This window comes from Furipterus horrens, unplaced genomic scaffold, assembly GCF_987537825.1.
Source record: "Furipterus horrens unplaced genomic scaffold, mFurHor1.1.pri manual_scaffold_5, whole genome shotgun sequence".
Lineage (NCBI taxonomy): Eukaryota > Metazoa > Chordata > Mammalia > Chiroptera > Furipteridae > Furipterus > Furipterus horrens.
Genome location: NW_028327175.1, coordinates 183,421,905 through 183,442,346, shown reverse-complemented (window position 1 = coordinate 183,442,346; position 20,442 = coordinate 183,421,905). Strand labels below are relative to the sequence as shown.

Here is a 20,442-nt window from a genome sequence, read left to right as displayed (position 1 = left end):
CACCCCCACACACACCTCCAGGCCCCTGTTACCTGCCCTCAGGTCCAGGGTCTCTGCACAGGACAGGAGCAACACAGCAGGGCTGCTGTAGTCTCAGCCAGCCCCACCCCTACCACACACACAGGCTTCACGGTGACACTAATTCTCGCCTTTCTTCCTCCTGTAGCCGTGTAAGAGAGACCGAGCGAGGCTTAGCACCACATTTGAGAAACTAAAAACAAAAACAGTTTTGTAAAAAGACAAAAAAATAAATTTTACTGGGCACCGCTTAAGTGCTGAGTGTAAGTCTAGGCACTTGGGAATTACAAAGAAAAAGTTGTGAATACTGAGACATGGACTTGGGAACGCTTCCTCGGTTTGGGCCTAATTAAATGCGGGAGGTTGTGGCCCATCCAAGTTCCTAATCCAGATTTTAAAATCTGGTTCTCTGTGCTACATCCTCTGCTAATTACCTGCCATGCCTCTCATTTCATCCAACAACCATCCTATGAAGTAAGCGATCTTTTAACCTTATTTTACGTAAAAAAAGGAAAGAGTGGTTCAGGGTCACACACTCAAGCCCGGCCTCGTCAGACTTCTGCTTGTCCCCAGCCAGGGCCCTGTGTGTGCTCCTGGGGCCAGCCCGTCCCTCACCGAGCTGCACAGGAGCCTGAAAGGCCCACTCACGTTCACTCTGGCCCGCAGGAAGTCACCCAAAGCCAGGGAATACAGCGGGAATAGAGCAAGAGCCACCTGCGTTCACCTTCCCCGTCCCCGTCTCTCCCCCAGAAACCCATGGCTATGACTGGCAGAATAGTATCAGTGGCACCAAAGGTGGCGGCGGCAGAGGTGGCGGCGGCAGAGGCGTTGGCGGAGGTCCGTGGGGGGCAGCGCCCGCCTGGTGCCCCTGCCGCTCCTGCTGCAGTTGGTGGAAGTGGCTGCTGGGCCTGCTGCTCACCTGGCTGCTGCTCCTGGGGCTGCTTTTCGGCCTCATTGCTCTGGGTATGTGGCCCCATTGCCCATTCAAACAGCAAAAACCAGGGTCAAGGTAGAGACATTGTCAATGCAGATGAGGAAACTGAGGCTCCAGCAGGCACCTGGCCGAGGTCCCATAGCCACCTGTGGCAGAGCTGGGATTCTAATGCAGCCCCACCCCTACCCCCTGACCCAGGCCTCTGTCCCTGCAGCTAGCACCTGGCTGCCCTGCGTAGTCAGGCCATGCCTTCTCCTAGCATTTCTGCCCTCCAAGCTCTGCGGGGCTCACACCAGCTCCCAAGGAGCACGAGGGCCAGCACTGTCCCCATCTCAGATGAGAAGACTGACACCCTGGCCAGGTTCCTCTAAGGCTCTGTGACAGTTTTGAGTAGCTAATCCAGCTGGTAGCCATAAGCATTCCAGCAAAATGCCCCAGCAGCAGCGTGAAGAAGCTGCCACAGACCCCAGAGAAGCCGGTTGCAGCTCCCAGTGGGGAGTGAGGGTGCCCTGGGAGGGCACTGGCTGTCCCCTGGCTGACGCTGCCTGTCACGGTTCAGCGGAGGAGGTGAGGAAGCTAAAAGCGCGAGTGGACGAGCTGGAGCGGATCCGGAGCAAGATGCAGCTGTACGAGGAGAGGGTGGAACGAGGCAACAAGGACTGGCTGCAGGGCGAGGCGCCCGGGGCCGGCACAGGCATTGACAAGTCCGGGCTGGACGGCTACAACCAGGAGGCGCTGTGGCTGTTCGTGAGGAACAAGCTGATGATGGAGCAGGAAAATGGTGAGCGCTCTGGAACTCCTCTCCATCGTCCTGGGAGGGAGGGAGGACCAGTACCGTGAACCCATTTTACTATTGGGAAAACTGAGACCAGGAGAGAATGTGTAAGGTCACACAACCAGCACATTTTAGAATCCGGTTGTTCGTCTTGGCCTTGGTTTCTTCCCCCTATACCACAAAGACCCCTTTCGTGTGTGTGTGTGTGTGTGTGTGTGTGTGTGTGTGTGTGTGACACAGACAACGTGCGGCTAAGTCAGGGTTTATGTCTCTTGCAGGCAAACTCCGAGGAAATCCTGGCCCTAAAGGTATGGCAGTGAATTGAGCCCTTTCCCTCTCATTTCCTGAACTTGGAGATGTGTTTTCTGGGTGGATTGGGAAAGACTTTTTCCAAATCTTACGGCATCTATTGGGAGGACTGAGAATTGACTTTACTGTCAGACTGTCTCAGAATGGGAAGGGACCTTGGCATCCTCTAAAGGGGCCCAATGATGTGCCAAGTGACCCAGACAGAGACCGAGAGGAACCCATGCCCCACGCCAGCTCACCTCGAAATGCGGCTCACCTGCTGGCAGCTGGTCTTAAATAGGAGAGAAAGGCCTCCTGGGTTCTCATCACACTCACAGTCTTCTCCTCTTTCTTATTTTAGGTGACATGGGAAGTCAAGGCCCTAAAGGTAATTTTTACTGTAAATATCAGTGAGGGTTGATGCTGTAAAACAACCAGCAAGTGTCAGAGGATCCACCTCTCACTCTCCCAGCCACCCACCCCCACCCCTGGAGCCCCACCCTGGCCCCACGTGGTAAGACGTGAATTGCCTTGCTGAGCAGCTAGCACACCCTTGAGTTCTCCGGGGCAGGGGCTTCATGACAGAGCAGGGGTCTACATCACTGTCCTTTGCCCCTTCTCAGGGCTCAGAGACCCCCAGAACAAGGACCCTCAGGCAGCCTGTGTCAAGGGCTTGCATCTCCCCCAGCTCCAAAGGGCAGCCTGAGGGGAGATGCAAGAACCCGCCCCCCCCCCCCAGACCCCCTGGATATTCTATAAACACAGATTCCTGGGCCCTGCAGAGAATCACATGTTCCTGAAGCAGAGCTCTGGGGCTAAACACACCCTCCCCCCAGGTTTTAATTCTGATGAGTCAGGTCAGGAGCCACCATTCCAAGGGAGCAACCTGCTCCCTGGGTCTTACACGAGAAAGGCTGGGAACAAGAGCCAGCCATCAGGAACTGAGCTCCTGGTGGGGGTCGGGGAGACCCAGGAGGAGCAACACCACCTGCCTTCAGGGGGTGTGCAGGACATAGTCGTGGGTGTAGGAACCTCACAGCTGGGGGACAATCTCGTGCTAACATATGTGGCACACACTTATGTGCTGTAAGAAATGGATGTATTTCCTCTGAAAAGTGGTTTCACAATCACTGGGACAGGTCTGTGAGTGAGAGGAAGAAGTCTCCGGTATCCTTGATCTAGCTGAGTGGGGGTCACAAACTTAAGTGCGTATGAGAATTGACAGAGATTCTGGGCCCCACTTCCAGAGCTTCTGATTCAGCATCAGCTATAGGTGGGTGGGGCCAGGGGTCTGCAGTCTTGATCACCCCAGGGGGTTCTGAGGCCAGGGAAGCACAGTTTTTTCTGAGAGTCACCGTTTAAGGTGACAGGGTCACCTCTCCGAGCTCCACCTCCCTTCTCAAGAGATCCTTGTGCAGGAATTGGGGTTCCTCTACTTGGTGGTCCTCCTTTCTTCAGGATTCCCTGTCCCCACCCACACACCCTGGGTCACTGCCCCAGCCCCCATTCCCCACACCCCTCATGACCATGCTGGGAATGGGGACTGATAGGCCTGGGGTCCCTGAGCCTGCAGGTGCCATAAGATACAGGATTGCCCAGTTAAATTCAAGTTACAGGTAAACAACAAATAATATTTTGCTGTAGGTATGTCCCAACTATTACATTTAACATACTTATACTAAAAATGTAGCCAATGGTTATCTATAATTCAGACATAACTGAGCACCCTGTATTTCTATTTGCTACCTTTGGCAATCCTGCTTGAATCCCACCTGGTGGCTCCTTTAGGTAACGGCCCAAGTCTTCTAGCTGACCTCTCTCTCCTCTCTGTTCCACAGGAGATCGCGGCCTCCCTGGGACTCCAGGTGCGTAACCCCCGCTGGCATGGCTGGCACCGCGGGCGCCTCGGTCCTGGCCCCCGGGCTCTGGGAGGAAAACAGGGCTGATGGATTTTCATGTTTCCACAGGTGTCCCTGGGCTCTTGGGCCCAGAAGGACCAAAGGGACAAAAAGGCAGCATAGGTAAGAACCACTTCCTTCCTTCCTTCCTTCCTTCCTTCCTTCCTTCCTTCCTTCCATCCTTCCTTCTTTCCTTCCTTCCTTCCTTCCTTCCTTCCTTCTTTCCTTCCATCCTTCCTTCCTTCCTTCCTTCCATCCTTCCTTCCATCCTTCCTTCCTTCCTTCCATCCTTCCTTCCTTCCTTCCTTCCTTCCATCCTTCCTTCCATCCTTCCTTCCTTCCTTCCATCCTTCCTTCCTTCCTTCTTTCCTTCCATCCTTCCTTCCATTCTTCCTTCCTTCCTTCCTTCCTTCCTTCCTTCCTTCCTTTCTTCCTTCCATAAATATGTATTAAGTGCCTGCTGCATGCCAGGCCATTTTAGGTGCTGGGGAGACATCAGTAAACAAAACAGAGAAACCCCTGCTTACATTTGGGTGGGGGAGAAAAACAACAGACATATTAAGTAAATAGGAGGTGGTTCAGCAATAGGAAAGACAGAGGCTGGCAGGACACTGGGGTTCCTGAGGGGTCTATTAGGAAAGCCCTCACTGAGAAGGAGCAAAGACTTGAAGGGGGTGCGGGAGCCTGGCATGAGGTGAGGGAGCAACCACAGGCCCCGGGGCCAGGGTGTGCCCACTGGTCTAGGAGCAAGGAGGAGGAAGAGGAGGAGGAGGAGGAGGAGGAGGAGGAGGAGGTGGTGGAGGCCTCAGCTGGAACCCAGGAGGGAGGTGGAGGGTCCAGAGGGAGGGCACGGAGCGAGGCTGACCCTGTGGGGTCCTGGAGTCCCTTGTAAAGACTCTTCCTCCAAGTGAGGTGAGAAGCCACTTGCTGGTTTGGGGCAGGGATGGGATATGATCTTCTTGCATTTTCAAAGGGTTGCTCTGGCTTCTGGGGTGAGCCCGGACTCCAGGGGGCAAGGGCAGGTGCAGATGACCAGTGCAGAGACTCCAGGCCGGTGTCCTGCCAGCGAGATGCTTCCGGGGAGCCCTCAGCTACGGCTCAGGGTCCTAATTCTGAGATGGCCACTTCTGTTTTTAGGAGAGCCTGGCTTGGAGGGACCTGTGGGCCAGAGAGGGCGTGAAGGCTCCATGGGACCTCGTGGTGAACCAGGGCCACCTGGGTTTGGAGAGAAAGGGGAGAGAGGTAAGATGCAACCCCTTCGCCTGGAGGGTTAGCTACATCCATGCTTCCTTCTTCCATCCCCCTCCCTCCCTCCTTCTGCCAGCATTTGCCGGGCTGCTTGAGCCAAGGTCTGCCAGGCCTGATGGAGACAGAGGGGCAGAGGGGTGCGGGCCAGGCTGCAGGGCCAGGCCTCAGACTAAGAGCTTGCAGTACTCGGAAAGCACAGAGAACATGGTCATGGGGAGGAAGGGGTCTCCCCGTGGGGGGCAGGGAGGTGTCTTGGTTGAGGAAGAGCTGTGGTGGGGCCTGACAGAAGGCAGAGTGGGGCTCAGGCCCTTGAGCCTCCCTTGGCTGGAACTGGTCAGGGAAGGAAGCATGGGAAGCCCCAGACACAGACCCAGCCCTGGAGGGTCCTGGGAAGATTTTGCAATTAGATTTTTAACCATGATACAAACACCAGAAATCCTCTAGATGCCAACAGACCATGGGCAAGCTTTATTTTTAGCTTCCCTTTCTCTTAAAAATATTACTCAAGAAGGCAACAAATGTTTATTGAGTGCTTCAGGTGCCAGCCATGGAGCAGAAAGGCTCTGAGGGTAGAAACTGAAGGTGTTTTGCTGACTCATGGTCTCAGGGAGGCACCAAATGGATCAGAGGTCACTGGCTGGGTGGGGACCACCCCCCAAATGACACTACCAGGCTGGGCAGGCAGACAACTGGGGGAACCCTCTCAGAGTGTTCATTTCTCCGCAGGTCCTGCTGGTGAGCCAGGTACCCATGGCCCACCTGGTGTCCCAGGTTCTGTGGGTCCCAAAGGTAAGTCAAGTGCCCAGGATGGTACCCAAGTTGACCATGTCCAGGATGGGCCACAGAGGTCGAGGCGCTGGGACCCCAGACAGCCCTCACCCCTGTCCCAGGCCTGTGCAGGGGTGCGGGGCCCTGAGAGGGTCCCCCACAAAGGAGTCCCTGTGGGTCAGGATCAGGGCTAGGTTTGGCTATGCTCCCATCTGTTTTCAGTGGCCTCATTCTGTGGCCCCTTAGTGGGTGGATGGATCAGGAACTCAGAAGTCAGACAATGTCCCCACTTGACTGGGACCCAGATGCCTGCATTCAGAAGCAGCCTGTCTGAGCAGCCTGGAAGAATAGGCCTTCTCCATCTGAAGCCTACCCTCTCACCTCGTCTCCTTCCCCCACCCCAGCCCCAGTGTTTTACTCCGAGGGAACTATCAGGAGCCTCGTGATCCCTCCAGCTTCTGCATCCTCCCTGAGGATGACTTGGCACTGGACTTGGGTCCTCTTGGACCCACAGGCTCTGGAGTCCTGGCAAGAACCCATAGCGTGTGGGGTGAGACGCCCCCAGCCTCTTCCCAACCCTTCTGATCATTGTTCTGTCGTCCTTCCCAGGTTCCAGCGGCTCTCCTGGCCCACGGGGTCCCCCAGGTCAGTGTGCTGTTTCTTCCAATAGAGGTTATTTCTGGGGAAAAGAAAGGGATGCTACAAGGAAAAACAAACTTTTTTTTAAGCAAAAGAAGCAATTATAAAGAGAGCTTGGAGGCACAGGATTCACATCCTCACTGTGTCCTCTGCGGCTGAGGTGGGGGTGCCAGGGGGCCCGGGGGAGTCATTCTGACCTGGCTTGGGCCCTGCAGCCCTATGGCAGCTCAGCCACAGGCAGCTCCCATCCTGCCCTCACCTGAGCAAGTCCTGCCTCTACCTCATCCCTGGGCCCAGGGCTCGACCTGCTGCCGTGGGAATCTTGAGCTACAGCTCACATCATAATGAAGGCCAATGTCTCTGCCAGCGTCCCAAAGGTGTCCTTCTGATCAGGACCTGGTAATCACAGGGGCAAAGGACCTGGACCAGGATGATGTAGAGGAGATGTGGGGAGGAGTCTGCAGAGAGCAGCCTTTAATTTTTACTCCTGGGTGTGTGTGCATGTGTGTGTGCCTGAGTATGTACCTGTGTGCGTGCATGTGTGTGTCTGTCTGTGCATGTCTGTCCCTTCCGAAGCTGCAGGCACTCACCGCCTGTGTGGTTTCCTCTGCCTGCAGGCGCTGCAGGTCCCCAAGGGCTCCGAGGTGAAGTGGGACTCCCTGGTATCAAAGGTGAGCTGGTGGGGAGGAGCGGGGTGTGGGGACATGTCGCCCTGTAGGTGCAGATCACTGAAGAAGAAGGTCTTGGGGGGACAGAGAGGGTCTGTGCAGGCTGACAGAAACGTGAGAAGGGGAAGTCAGGATGGTGGGGTGGGGGTGCTTGTCTTCAGACACAGACACTGCCCTTCTTGCTCTTCCTCACCAAGGCTCTTTATACCAACTTCTCCATTACTGTTTCAGGTGACAGAGGACCTCTTGGACCACCAGGACCCAAAGGTATGTTGCTCCTGCTCCTGCTCAGACATCACCAGAGCCTGCCTGACTCCTGGGAACCCAAATGTTACTCATGCCCCAGTGTCCAGGAACACAGATGACTGAGGTTCCTGGACCCTGGGGCTGGGAAGGAGCTGCCTGCCAGATAGGGAAACTGAGGCACAAGGGGGGTCACAAAGCACCAGCATCATAGTACTGTGATTGGGTAGTCCTCAGGGTGTTGAGGATGCAGTACCGAGGACCTCCTGCTCTGGGTCTCCTGTGCCCCCAGCACCCATTGTATGACAGCAGGGGCCAGGGTCAGTTTGTGGTGGAATCCAAGTGCCCCTTTAGCTTCATAGATGACAAGTTCTCTGCAAAGATTCTGCTGACAGTAGCTTCCAGGTACAGCAGGAACTATTGTACGGCCAGGGTCCTTCTACCTAAATGAGAAAGGTTTCCCTGCTACTCACCGATGCTTCCTGTCCCCACCCCACCCCATGTTTTAGGTGACCAGGGTGAGAAAGGATCCCGAGGCCTCACAGGTCAGTCCTACATGGGAACCCACTTGGATTATTTAAAGACTTTTGTAAATCTTGTCAAGCACTGGAGGTGGTAAGAAACCTACAGAAGCATGAGACAGAGTCTCTGCCTACTTCAGAGAGCTGGCAATCTAGCAAAACCGAAGGCGAGATGAAGCCCTAACTGCAGTGCAGGCCAGCAGCAGGTGCAGAGTGCAGACAGTATATGTTTGGGGCAGAAAGGGGGGTTACGATGACCTCTGATGCTTTTGGGGAATCAGCTGAGAAAATTAAGCTCTTTCCAAAGGACCAGGAAGTTGGTGCTACTTGTCCTCCTTTATCCACTTCCCTCCTGCCGACTTGCATGATTAAAAATGAGATTAATGGAAATGGTCCTTTGGCTACAAGAGGCAGCTCTCTGTTGCCAAGGAAATAAGACTCATACACATGCAGTGTCAGCCCAGGCGTGGCCCTGGGCCAGTCCGTGACTGCTGCCCAGGTGGCCCCAACCATAGAATCTGAGCAGACACTGTGTCCCCAGCCTTTGGTCGGCTCCGCAAGGTCATCTGGTTGGGAAGTGCCAGGCCTGGGGGTGGGCAGGGAGGGTGTAGCGTTCTACCGCCATCAGGAAGACGAAGCATGAAAGCCCTCAGCCAACTAGCTCATTTCCTTTGCAGGCGAGCCTGGTGGCAGAGGTCTGCCTGGCACTGTGGGTGAGCCTGGAGCTAAAGGAGCGATGGGTGAGTGTCCCAGGGGTGCGAATGCAGCAGGTCTGCCCCACTCTGAGGTGCGGTCCTTCTAGAGCTGCCTCTCCTGTTCTCTGACCTGGAGAGGCTCTACTCATAGGCCATTTCTGGGGCTCACTGAGCAGCAGCCGACTCTGGGGGGGAGACTTGGCAAGGCATGGTCTCCAACCTGGCTCTTGTCCCCAGGCTGCTCGGGCCCCTGGGAAGGACAGGCAGTGTTGGGGTCCTCTGGTACCCACAGTATTCCAGACAGACCCAGGGTTCATCCTTGTGCTGACCCTCACTGAGGGGCCAGTCAGCCAGGCTGTGAAGCTGGTCAAGGAGCCTCAGAGGGGCAGGCCTGTAGTGCTGAGTCCTAGAAGGGGTTAAGCCCTGCCAATGGGGGATGTGATTTAGTCACTTTCTCGTTCATTTAACAAATTGTTAGGAAGTGCTCACACTATGTCGGGCAGGTAAGATGCTTCACCTCCCTCAAGGGGAGATAAAGCCCGTATGAAGTGACAAGGGCCGTGAAAGGTACAGAGTGCAAGGAGGGGACAGTGGAGAGAGAGGTTTCTTCCAGCCAGGAAGGAGAAGGAGGTGGCATTTCAGATTGTCCTAAACAGGAAGGAAGGTTTTGATCATGATCGGTTTGGAAAACTCCATGCAGAAACAACAACATAAGTAAGAAAGGCAGAGAGGTGGGGAAAAGCAAGACATGGTCGCAGAAGGACCTCAGAGAAGTTGGGATAATTGCAGCAGAAGGGACAAGAACTTGAAGGACCCTTACTTCCGGGACCTGGAGCAAATGAGGCCTGCATTTATTGAGCAACTGGTGTGTGCTGAGTCCTGCCGAGGGCAATGGAGACGCAACAGGGAGTCCTTGAACAGTTCTTAACAGGAAAACAGACAGTTACTGGTTCAGGAGAAGAGAACAGGGAGCAAGCTGCAGCCAGAGGATATAATGGGGACTGAGCTTCTTCTGCATTTGCCGGCCACGGGAAGGACCCAAGGGCTCCCCACCTGGTCGACAATGTGATGTGAGCCTGACAGGCAGTTGAGGGAGGGCGTCCCAGAACAGTTCCCGGAGTCACTGATGAGCTGTGGTTCTGTTTTCCTAGGACCCGCAGGCCCTGATGGACACCAAGGCCCGAGAGGTTGGTCGCTGATAGGCTCTCCTCACTCTTACCGCCTCCCCTGCCTACCACGCCCTGTCCTGCCCACATCCCCAATTCACAACGCCAGAGGGGCATGGGTCATGTAGAAACATGCAAAGCTGGTCATATGAGCCTTCTCCTGCCCACCTGCCTGCATGTTACTCAGTAACACCCCAAGAAAGCATCAGCTCAGATGTGCTGGCTGGCTCAGCTTTCCCAGAGGGGAGGCATTGGCTCACTGGTCATACTCTCTCTAGGCGAACAAGGTCTCAGGGGGATGCCTGGGACCCGAGGCCCACCAGGACCTTCTGGAGGCCCAGGAAAGCCAGGTAACAGGGCGGGAGGAGGGAGCCATGTCCCTGTTCTGTGTGCGTATATGTGTGTGTGCGTGCATGTGTGTGTGTGCCTTTAGCCCAAGTTCCTCCAGCAGCTCAGCAGGGAGCTACACCTGCCGGTTTGTGCTGTGTGTGGTGTCTGTGTGTCCTGATACCTCAGAGTCACCAAGTCCGGCCACAGGGAAGAAAGAGATTAATGGTTGAAAGCAAGGGGCTGTAGAAAGGGGCATGGAGTCTTCCTTAAAATTGCAGAGTTTAACGCCACCTCAGCACCCTGGTCCTCTGAGCCTTCCCCTCTGGTCCACCTCCCCTTGGGCCATACCTGGACCCTCACTAATTCCCACCAGTCTGAAGAGAGAAGCCATTGTTAGCATGTCCACTGAAGGCCCAACAGGAGCGAGATCCTCAGGCTGCAGGGGAGACAAATCAGAGCTGGGGGTGCCGAGGCGGCCGTCAGAGGGCTGGCTTCTTTGTTGGGTGCACAATGGGGAGCACCAAGGAGGGAGTCTGGGGACAGCATGAGGGGGCAACAGGGGTGTGAGTTTTCTGGGTTCATGGCTCTCAGGTGTCCTCAACGGCCTAGGAGCCATGGCCCGGTGCAGCAGTGGGTCACTTCACTGCAAAGCCCAGGAACCGCTCTTGGTCCAGTGCTGGGAGGACCCTGGAGTCTGGCTGCCCAGACTCAGTTTGTCCCTCTGCCCCACCAATCCCATCTGCTCCTACAGCCGAGGGTGTGGCTCCTCAGCCCTCCAACTCTCCCCTCCTGTGTTTTATTCCCTGTAGGCCTCACAGGACCCCAAGGACCCCAGGGTGAGTTGCTGGGTCACTCCCTGCCCCGAACACCACCCCAAGCCTCCCACTCCAGACTCCCAGCATTGAGCAAATGCGTCTCCTCCAATCGCCTTGAGTTTCCTCAGCTCCTCCCCTGACTCTCGCAGGGAACGTGGGTTTAGGTCCTTTCCCTGTGACTCAGGAGAAGTGCCTTAGGAAGGAGACATGGGACAGAACCATCCAGAAAGCCACTCTGGTAGAAATGAAGTGAGCACACGTGCCAGTTGTGTCTGCCTGTGCGCTGCTCCTCTTGGCGCGGGGCCAGGAGTTGTGTGGGCCCCGCCGTGGCCCATGTCCCCATCCGCGTGGTGGGAGGGGAGCTCACCTCCTGCAGAGGGGCCCCGTTTCTCTGGGGCAGCCTAGGTATCACAGCCTGTCCTCTAGCTGGGCCCATGTGCCCTGTCACCACACCCAGCCCCAACTCCTGAAGGAAATGAAGCAAAGGTGTAAAATGAAATCAAGTGGTAGGTCCCCCAAAGCTGAGCACATAGGGACAACCTCCAGCTGCTCCCTGGCGGAGTTCAGCAGGCAGGAACATCCGTGCAGGAAGCCTAGCGCCCACTCCCTGACCCTGCAGGGACAGGGCTCGTAGCAGACCCTTTGCAGGCTACAGGGGACTGGGATCCCCTAAAGCTGAGTCCATGGGCCTCTGTGTCCCTCAAGCCCCACTGTTGCCCCATTTCCCAGAGAAGAAAAAGGGCTCAGAGCAAGAGGCTCCTCTAGGGGCTGCCTCAGCTAGAGCAGCAGGCAAGGCCGGATAGGTCTCCAGGACGCCATCAGTGATGGTGGCTCTGCCGAGGGACAGAGCGGAGCGCTAGTCACTACCAGAGGTGTCTGGAATTGCTGGACCTCCGCTGTCCTGACTGACTTGTTTTCAACCACGTCAGGACTTCCCGGAACCCCTGGCCGGCCAGGGGTTAAAGGTAAGTGATTTTCCAAGTTACATTTTCTTTCTTTTCACTCATGTTTTTGCAAGAAGGGAAGGACAGGGGAGGGGAGCCCCTCTCTGGCAAAGCCTGGATCAACAGTGGCATCTAGTGGCTTCGGGGGAAGGCTGTGAGGCTGGGGAGCAGGGCATCCGTTCTGGTCAACTAAGCCCTGAACCTGCCCCACACCTCCCTGCCCCACGAGCAGGAGCCTCGCTGTACAGCACGTGGGTGTCTCCAGGCCACTGCTAGAGGAGGGTCTGGAGGCTGCTGCTCCCACCCCCAAAGCTAGTCCATCCCCTGACCTCCCACTGGTGCTCAATGCCCCTCGCTTAGGCTTGGTCCCCTGAGACACGACTCTCCTGGGCCAGGAACCACCTTCGTTTTCTCAGTCACACGGGGGCTTTAATGCAGCCGGTGAGGGGTGTGTAAGATGCAGCCGGGAGGGGAAGTCATTCTCAGGGGGTTGACCAGGGCCAACCGAGTGACCTCTATGCACAGAGCGGACTCTTGTCCAGTTCTCCACCATTAGACCCCCTCCCTGAGCCAGTCCAGGGACACATGGTGCTCAGGGACAGTCTTCCTCCTGTCCCTGTGATCTCACATTCCAGGACCCGGATGGTCTCTGCACTGTGCTCTATCTATCATGACCAGTCACTGTCACCTTGCAGGGACATGAGGAACAAAATAAATACTTTACGGAAACTTATTTTCAATGACTGGTCAAGCCAAGGAGTTCTTTTAGGACAAAAAAATGTCATTCAGAATAACAACAACTGAGTTCACACATCCCAGACAGACCTCTGGGTCCACAGATGCATTCATGGATCGATGGCATCTTTAGTAAGACACATAGGTTTGGAGATTCCCACGAATGCCAGGCACCCTGCCCTTCCAGGGCCCATGAATTCCTGTCCACAGGGGACTTCAGACACCCCCTGGACAACATGCACAAAAGGTGGACATTTTACCTAGTACTGGACTTGAACCAAGGAAATGAGCTCAAGTGCTTTTGCCTCTCTTGGCTTTGACCCCCAGGGGCTTTTGGATGACCAGCCCTCCACTTCCCCTGAGAGGGACATCAATGGCAGCTTCATGGGCCAGTGACTGAAATGCTCACAGACCAGGGGAAATGACAAAAGAGGACCATGAAAGTCCCTGGTGGAGGCTTGTCCAGCCTCTGCTTCCCTCGCTTGGTTCCCAGAGTCCGTGTGCACTTCCACTCCCCACAGATTCTTCACCGAGAGGGCATCGGTGGTAGAGACAATGGGAGAGTGTGAATCTGACACCCCCTCCTGGAAGTCCGCCGTGCACATGTGCATTTCAGTCCTCTAAGACACTGTAGCGTTCCTCACTTACCTGCCACAGAACCCCATGCTAACTGCATGGCCCTACTACTATCCCAGGAAACCAACATCTCTCGGGGCACCCTGGAGCCAGGCTCTACCCAGAAGGCTCATGCCTCTGTCCTTTGACCTCTCAGGGCTTTTCCCACCCAAGCCCATCCCCAGGAAGATCCTGTGACACCCACTGTGGAAGAAGAGAATGTGGGAGTGGGGCTGGGAGTGACTCGGGTCAGCCTCGCTCTGGCTTCCCTGAAAGGCAAACTCTTCAACATCCACCCACAAAGCCCCTTCGGGGAGTCACAGCTTCTTCTAAAAGCTAATGTGAGCCAGGAAGATTGATACACCAGCCTCCAGGGTCTCTAGTGCAGAGACTGGTGCTTAATGCATCCCGAACGCTCCCCTCAGTTCATTAAAATGCCGTTAGCCTGCGGGTTAGAGGCCCAGGAGTGGGTCTCAAAGGCAATCAGCAGCCTTGGGAGTGATTTATCGGGCCACTAATTGACCCTGGGAACAACCACTCTCCTCCTTCTCCCCTCCCAGGTGAGCCAGGAGCTCCAGGCAGGATCGTCACTGCAGGTAGGCAGGCCCTGCACTGGGTGTTCTCCCGTCCCGGGCGTCTGCTCTGGCTCTGCCTCTGCACCCTCCAAGAAGCACCAGTCTGTGCACTGGGTGCTCTGGGCAGGATGCGGGGCTGGGCTCCTTGGGATGGCAGCAAGGCTGTGGGGGCAGCTGTGAAGTAATGAGAGCAAGAGGCGCTGACTCAGCCCACCCTGGGTCCCAGCACCTCTGAGCCAGAAGAGTGGGCTCAGTGTTCCATGTGTCTTCTGTTTCCAGAGGGATCATCGACTCTCACTGTCCCAGGTCCCCCAGGACCTCCCGGACCCATGGGACCCACAGGACCGCCAGGTGTCCCAGGTCAGTCCGTTTTCTTACTTTGCTCCCAAATCAGCAGCACGTCTAGATTGCATTCGACTATAACAATATTTGCTCAAATCCTGAAGCGCAGGGGATGAGAGTAAGGGGGAGCTGAGAAATCCCACTCCCAGACAGCCTACGGAGCCCTCCTCCCACACCAGCAAGTGTCCCATGCCCTGCAAAGGCTTTGCTTCTAGAGTGTCCGTGGCATTGTCGGAGGCTCCAGCTTGTGAATGACTTGCCCAAGGTCTCTCAGCTAAGAAGTAGCAAAATCAGGGTTTGGCCCAGGTCCTGCCTCCAGAGCCAGTGTGTGACCAGTTAGAGCACTTGGTCTTCAGATTGTTTCCCCTTGGAAAACAATTTGATAATATGCATTAAGGACAACAAAAATGCCAGGGATCTATTTGAAGAAAATGTCCCCAAATAGTCCAGCAAAAATGGAATCACTACAAAAATATGAGCACTTAAAAGGAAGGTGTTAGGAGAAAATAGTGTTATTTAAAAGAGCAGAATGTTCTATGACGTGTGCTCTGAGGTTGCAACAGTATTTTTACAAGATGCAAAAACATGCTGGAAAGAAATAAAATGTTACAAGTTAAAGAACTATAGGTGATACTTTTTTTCTTATTTTTCCAAAATACCTGTTATTTTGCTATAGAGATGGGTTTGAACTGTACAGGTTCACTTATACACAAATGTTTTCCAATAAATATATTGGAAAAAAAATTTTTGGAGATTTGTGACAACTTGCGAAAAAACTCTCAAACTTTATGATTTTCTTAATAATAATCTCTTTTCTCTAGTTTACTTTATTGTACAAATATAGCATAGAATACATATAACATATAAAATATGTATATAAATGGTAAAGCTTCCAGTCAACAGCAGGCTATTAGAAGTTATAGTTTCTGCAAAGTCAAAAGTTACACGCAAATTTCCAACTACACAGAGGGTCAGGGTCCCTAACCCCTAGGTTGGTCAAGGGTTGGCTGTATCTGTTCTTTAATTATTTTAATGTTCACATGTAAATGATGTACATGATTTAACATGACCAATGCAAGTATAGACCAACCTTCCCTCCTGATAAGTTCCAGCAAGAGAGGGGACGATGGGGGCATTTAGAAGTCCCTGATTCTTGAAGGACAGTGTCCGAAAGGGCGGTCCTGCCCGTCCAGGGGCCCAGTGCCTGGCAGAGAGAGGAATTCTCATTGGGATGGATGACAGGGCTGGTCTCTGATGGTTTACTGCTCTCCAGTGAGCAAGCTGATCTCCATGCCGTGTGAGGAGCCACGGGTGTACTCAGGACTTGCCTTCTCTTCAGCTCTTTCTAGAACTCTGACAAAGCCCTTTCTTCCCCAACCCCATCTCCAGGCCCCGTTGGCCCTGCTGGTCTCCCAGGACAGCAAGGTATGTCATACCTGAAAGAACACGTGACCGTGGCCTCTATTGGGGGGCCTTCCTTCCCAGGCTGGACTTGGGCCCGATCTGTAAACAAAGCTAGAGACATGCATCGGGGCAGTGGGGCAGGGGTGGGGGGCGTGTGACATGAAGCCTCAGCTGCAAGGGGAGACACCTGCTCTCAGCCCCTTCCATGTCTCTGAGGAGTCAGGGGTCCTCTGGACAGGGAACTGAAGCTCTGCAGCCACCCAGTCAAGGTCAAGCTCAGCTATTTTCACAGGCCTTGGGCCTCTTGTGACCAGGCCCCTGTTAATCGCACCACCGTTTATAGAGATTTATTCAAATACCGAAAAGACAGCCAGGCTCAGTAAAAGCCAATGCACTGCTCCCGGGCTGTTTCTTGGCTGGCAAGACAGTTTGTAGTCACCCCTCTGACCTGCCATGGCCCAGGCGCCGGGCCGCTGCCATCCTTCTCCAGGGGACCGCTGCCCGCGGCGTCCTCCATGACTCTGTGTCTCCCCGCAGGCCCGCGAGGGGAGCAAGGGCTTGCTGGGGAGTCGTTCACCAGCAGCAGCTCCATCTCCGAGGTCCTCTCTGCTCGTGAGTGCCCCATGTTCTCCAGGGCAGGTGTCTTGGGGGCGGGGCAGGGGGAGTCGGCACACTGGGGCCTGTGGCTGCCACACCAGTGAGTACCTGGAGCCCCAGCTGTGCGTGAGGATGACGGTTCCTCCAGAATGCTGTGCCAACCCAGAGGGAAAAGCCGCAGCTCTGTCAGCTGTGGGGGGAGCGGGGGTGGGGGTCGGTCATCCACTGGGGCTGGGAAGCTGTCAGGTTCTCGGACCCCACAAGGACCCAGGTCATGCAGGGCCCCCGAGGGAGCCAGACACTGTTAGTGTCGCTGCCAGGCGGACTGCACCCCTACGCACTGGGACACATGACAAGGGTCTGTGGGTTCTCAACCTCAGGCCTGATCTGGGAGAGTGGACTCCTAGGTCCTCCTGCTCCCAAAGTCCTTGAAAGAGCCCAGGCGGAGATGCTGCTGGGCCCCCAGCTCAGCACCTGGGCATCAGGACAGCTGAACAGCAAAGATGACAGCCAGCCCTGGCCCAGGGGCCGCATGTGATGACATTGAGCCCTGGCATCCCGCTGAGTCTTCACAAGGCTCCTGGGGCGTAGGCCGTACACCTCTGGTTTACAGAGGAGGAAGCTGTTGCTGAAAAGGGTTGAGAACTTGCCCAAAGTCATCAGCTAGAAGTGGTGGAGCGGGGATTTGAGCTCGGGGTCTCTGACACTGCTGCCCTGTTCTCACCCAGCACTCGACAGGCCCGTAGCAGCTCTCGGGGAGTTTCAGCGCAGCCGGCCCTGCCTCTGAGCAAGGGCACACCCGGCAGAGGGGGTGCTGGAGGGCTGCGTGCCATGGCCCAGGGCCTGCGGTGTGGGCTGTGAGGATAGCCCGGGTGCTTTGCACCGATGATCTCGCTGAGGGGAGAAGCTGGCGGACAGCAGCCCGTGTCAGCTTTTGCTCATTTGTTTCCTTCTCTCTACAGAGGGTCTGGATTTACGAGGTCCCCCAGGCCCACCCGGACCACCTGGGCCACCAGGTGAGCATCTCAGGGCTCTTTGAAAGGAGGGGAATCATGGAGCACAGGGGACTCGGGGTACTAAATAAGGAAGCCAGGGGCTGCTCCTACGTTCCGCATTGCCTCTTCCTCGCTGTCTTCTGCAGAACCTTCTGTCCCAGGCCCACGGGGACCCTGAGGCCCAGCAGGGGGGAGGCACAAGACAATGGCACCCAGAGTCCAGGCTTCTCCTGGGCTGGCTGTTGGGCAAGGGCCTCCCTGCCACTTTCTCTCCTCCAGATCCACCTCTGGCATTAATTAATCTTGAGGGTCTTCTTCTCTAGCGCAAGGCTTACCAGGTCCTCCAGGCCCACCAGGGTCTCTCCTTTCTAGCTCAGGTAATGTAGTGGAGTAAAGTCACACAGGCTCTCCACCTGAGCCCTAAGCAGTCCACACCCACCCCGCGGCCACGGGCATTGGGTCTTCCTGACCCGCACGCCATGCTTCCTCCTGACTCTCTACCGGGGTGTGTGCACATAAATTCCATGTCACCTGCCACATGTACAGGGGGTAAATGATGATAAGTCAGCCACCCTGGTAGCCTGAGGAGGGAACCAGTCCTGCCCCTGAGGAGCCCGGAACCCAGGTCTGATAAAGTTAGCAGGACATGAAATGAGAAATGCTGCTAGTACAACACAGAAACAAACTTCAATAACTTCATAGAGCAGGTAGCCCAGAGCTCCCTGGTAGGAAATCCATCCACCCACCCATCCATCAATCTGTCCACCTCTATCTATTCATCCATCCATCCACCCATCCAACTATCCATTTGATGAACATTGATTGAGAATCTACAGTACGATGAACACTGTGTTAGGTCCTGCTCCCTCACAAAGTCACGGTGTCCACAGTCACAGCTATTTCTTTCCTCTGCAAAGATCTTCTCTGGCCCACCTGGTCCCCGAGGCCCCAAAGGTGACAAAGGTCAGTAAGGGAGCGGCCAAAAAGGCAGTGAGGAGCAGGAGTAAGGCTGGCTCCCGAAGCCAGGCGAGTGAGCAGCATGTACTTGTTGCTGCTGAAACCTTGTGGGGGAAAGAGGATGAAGAAAGCAGCAGCTGGAGGAGGAAGCACCGGGGCGGTGGGGACACACAGCCTCTGCCCAAAGGGAGACTGTGGTGTCGCTGCAGAAACAGGCATGAAACAGCTAACTGTTGAGCCACATGCTGATAAGGGAAGGTGATGCAAACAGGGCTTCTTGTTTGGGATTCCAAGTGATCACGGATTCCCAGGGCCTGGTGGTCCCCCTGGAGGTAAGTGCCACAGGGGACCGAAGTTTGGCTCCCCTTCTTCCAGCGAGGCTGGCCAGGTGAATGAGAACACGGACTCATCATGCATTCATTTGTCCCCTTATCCCTGACTCGGGGTTGATTAGGCACTTTCCCCATGCTGGGGTCTTGGAGCTACCTTAAGGAGGTGACCTGTTAGTGAGGGCAGGAGGGAAGAGCCCTGCTTGTAAAGATGACTAAAAGCACCAATGATGAAAGTCGAAAGTCAGAGCCAGGGCTGGCTGTGGGAGCTGGTGCTCAGAGAGAGAGAGATTCTGGGTCAGAGAGCGGGCTGCCAAAGGAGGGGGGCAAGGGTTCGGCCTGGAGCGCTCCCAGCTCTTGCAGACAGTGGCTGCTGCAGGCACTCCCTTCCTCTCTTTTTGGGGGGCCCTTCTCTTTGACACTGTCCTCTCTCCTACTGAGGCCCTCCCCACCGCAGACTGTGGGAGCGGTGCCTGACCCGAGCGTGCGGAAACCAGCTCAGGAGGCTTGCTTTCTTCCAGGGGAGTCATCATCCAGCACCATGTCCATGGCAGGCCCGCCAGGCCCACCCGGGCCCCCTGGGCCCCCGGGCTCCCTCAGCAGCTCCGGCCTGGAGGTCCAACAATACATCTCTGAGTACCTGCAGAGTGAGTGCTGGGGTCAGCGTTGGGGTGTGTGTGCGTGTGCATTTGCGTGTGCGTGCACACATGCGCATGTATATCTGTGTGGGCGGGAGGTGAGCAATCTGTACAGCCAGGCCCAGGTCTTCCACCCCTGAAGCTGAGACAGCAGATCCATGACCTCCTGCCTTCTAGCTGCCCACACATATGCCCTCAGCCGCACCCCCGTGGAGACTCACATGTGCACATGCTGTCCACATGCATGCACAGCTACATGCTTACACTTTCACATGTGCACTCCCCGGACCCCATCCCTGTGCTCCTCATGGACATGTGTGATTTTCGCAGATGTGAGCACCAGAGCTTTGTCAGGTGGGGGACTGACTCATCTTGTTGGTCCACAGCCCTCGAGTACTTCCTGACCCAGCACAGGTCTCAGTTTCTCCATCTGTAACGAGACATTAGGCTCCCAGCTGGCCCTACCTTGGGCCTGTGTGTGGGGTGGGGGAGGCATTTCCTCAAGTGCTTCAGGTCACCTCCATGGGGAGGACATGCCCACTCGGGGACAGGTTTGACCTTGCTTTTTCTTTCTTGGCAGGTGACAGTCTTAGGTCTCATCTCTCTGGAGTTCAGGGTCCCCCAGGCCCTCCTGGTCCTCCCGGGCCTGTCACCACCATCAGGGGTGAGACTTTCGACTACGCGGAGCTGGCAAGCCTGGTCGTGAGCTACTTACAGAGTAAGCCTCTCCCGCCCCTGAAATGTCCCTTCCCCCCAGGGCCCACTTTTGTTCCTGGAACCTTGTCTCTTCATTTGCTGTTGGCTTTGCCTGTCTTCTGAGCATGACATTCAAGTCTGAACTCATGGTAATCGGGCCACGGGAAGCTAGCTTCTGAAAGGGTTTGCTCAGAGGAGGAAACACTGCAGAGCTACATTTGGCGAGCCTTCCTGTGGTGGGTGACGGATGTGTCCTAAATAGGTGAATGGGATCCCTTGGGCTGGCAGGATCTCGTAGGTCTTAGGCTAAAGCATATCCTTGACATCAAACTGCATTTCTTATTAAACAAAAGCAAAAATAATGCTTGACCTTTTCATGATTTAAAAATAGCCTCCTAATGCCCCTCTTGGTTCATCTCCCCTGAATGGAAACAGCCAGTTGACCGGGTCTTTGTGATTTGGGAGTGATGGGGTGTTGCTTCAGTCCAGATACACAGGTAACCCCAGATTTCCCTCCTGACAGCTTCAGGGCACAGCATCAGCTCATTGTCATCTGTCTCCATCACCTCGGAAGATATCTTGGCTGCGCTACAGCGTGAGTCTCCTGCC

The 20,442-nt window shown here is 55.3% G+C and overlaps 1 protein-coding gene across 1 annotated transcript in view; it reads left to right on the top strand.

The window, feature by feature from the left end:
• The window catches only part of COL17A1 (collagen type XVII alpha 1 chain), a 50,221-nt gene that overhangs the window by 25,159 nt on the left and 4,620 nt on the right, over positions 1-20,442 (top strand). Inside the window, exons 17-41 of the mRNA XM_090278551.1 lie at positions 769-981; positions 1,512-1,733; positions 2,006-2,035; positions 2,377-2,403; positions 3,854-3,880; positions 3,983-4,036; positions 5,051-5,155; positions 5,888-5,950; positions 6,539-6,574; positions 7,186-7,239; positions 7,468-7,503; positions 7,989-8,024; positions 8,678-8,740; positions 9,847-9,882; positions 10,140-10,211; positions 11,001-11,027; positions 11,936-11,971; positions 13,861-13,896; positions 14,155-14,235; positions 15,607-15,642; positions 16,159-16,233; positions 17,181-17,234; positions 19,021-19,146; positions 19,718-19,855; positions 20,357-20,428. Of these exons, the coding sequence (XP_090134677.1) occupies positions 769-981; positions 1,512-1,733; positions 2,006-2,035; positions 2,377-2,403; positions 3,854-3,880; positions 3,983-4,036; positions 5,051-5,155; positions 5,888-5,950; positions 6,539-6,574; positions 7,186-7,239; positions 7,468-7,503; positions 7,989-8,024; positions 8,678-8,740; positions 9,847-9,882; positions 10,140-10,211; positions 11,001-11,027; positions 11,936-11,971; positions 13,861-13,896; positions 14,155-14,235; positions 15,607-15,642; positions 16,159-16,233; positions 17,181-17,234; positions 19,021-19,146; positions 19,718-19,855; positions 20,357-20,428 (1,755 nt within the window). The remainder of the gene's footprint in view (positions 1-768; positions 982-1,511; positions 1,734-2,005; positions 2,036-2,376; positions 2,404-3,853; positions 3,881-3,982; positions 4,037-5,050; positions 5,156-5,887; positions 5,951-6,538; positions 6,575-7,185; positions 7,240-7,467; positions 7,504-7,988; positions 8,025-8,677; positions 8,741-9,846; positions 9,883-10,139; positions 10,212-11,000; positions 11,028-11,935; positions 11,972-13,860; positions 13,897-14,154; positions 14,236-15,606; positions 15,643-16,158; positions 16,234-17,180; positions 17,235-19,020; positions 19,147-19,717; positions 19,856-20,356; positions 20,429-20,442) is intronic.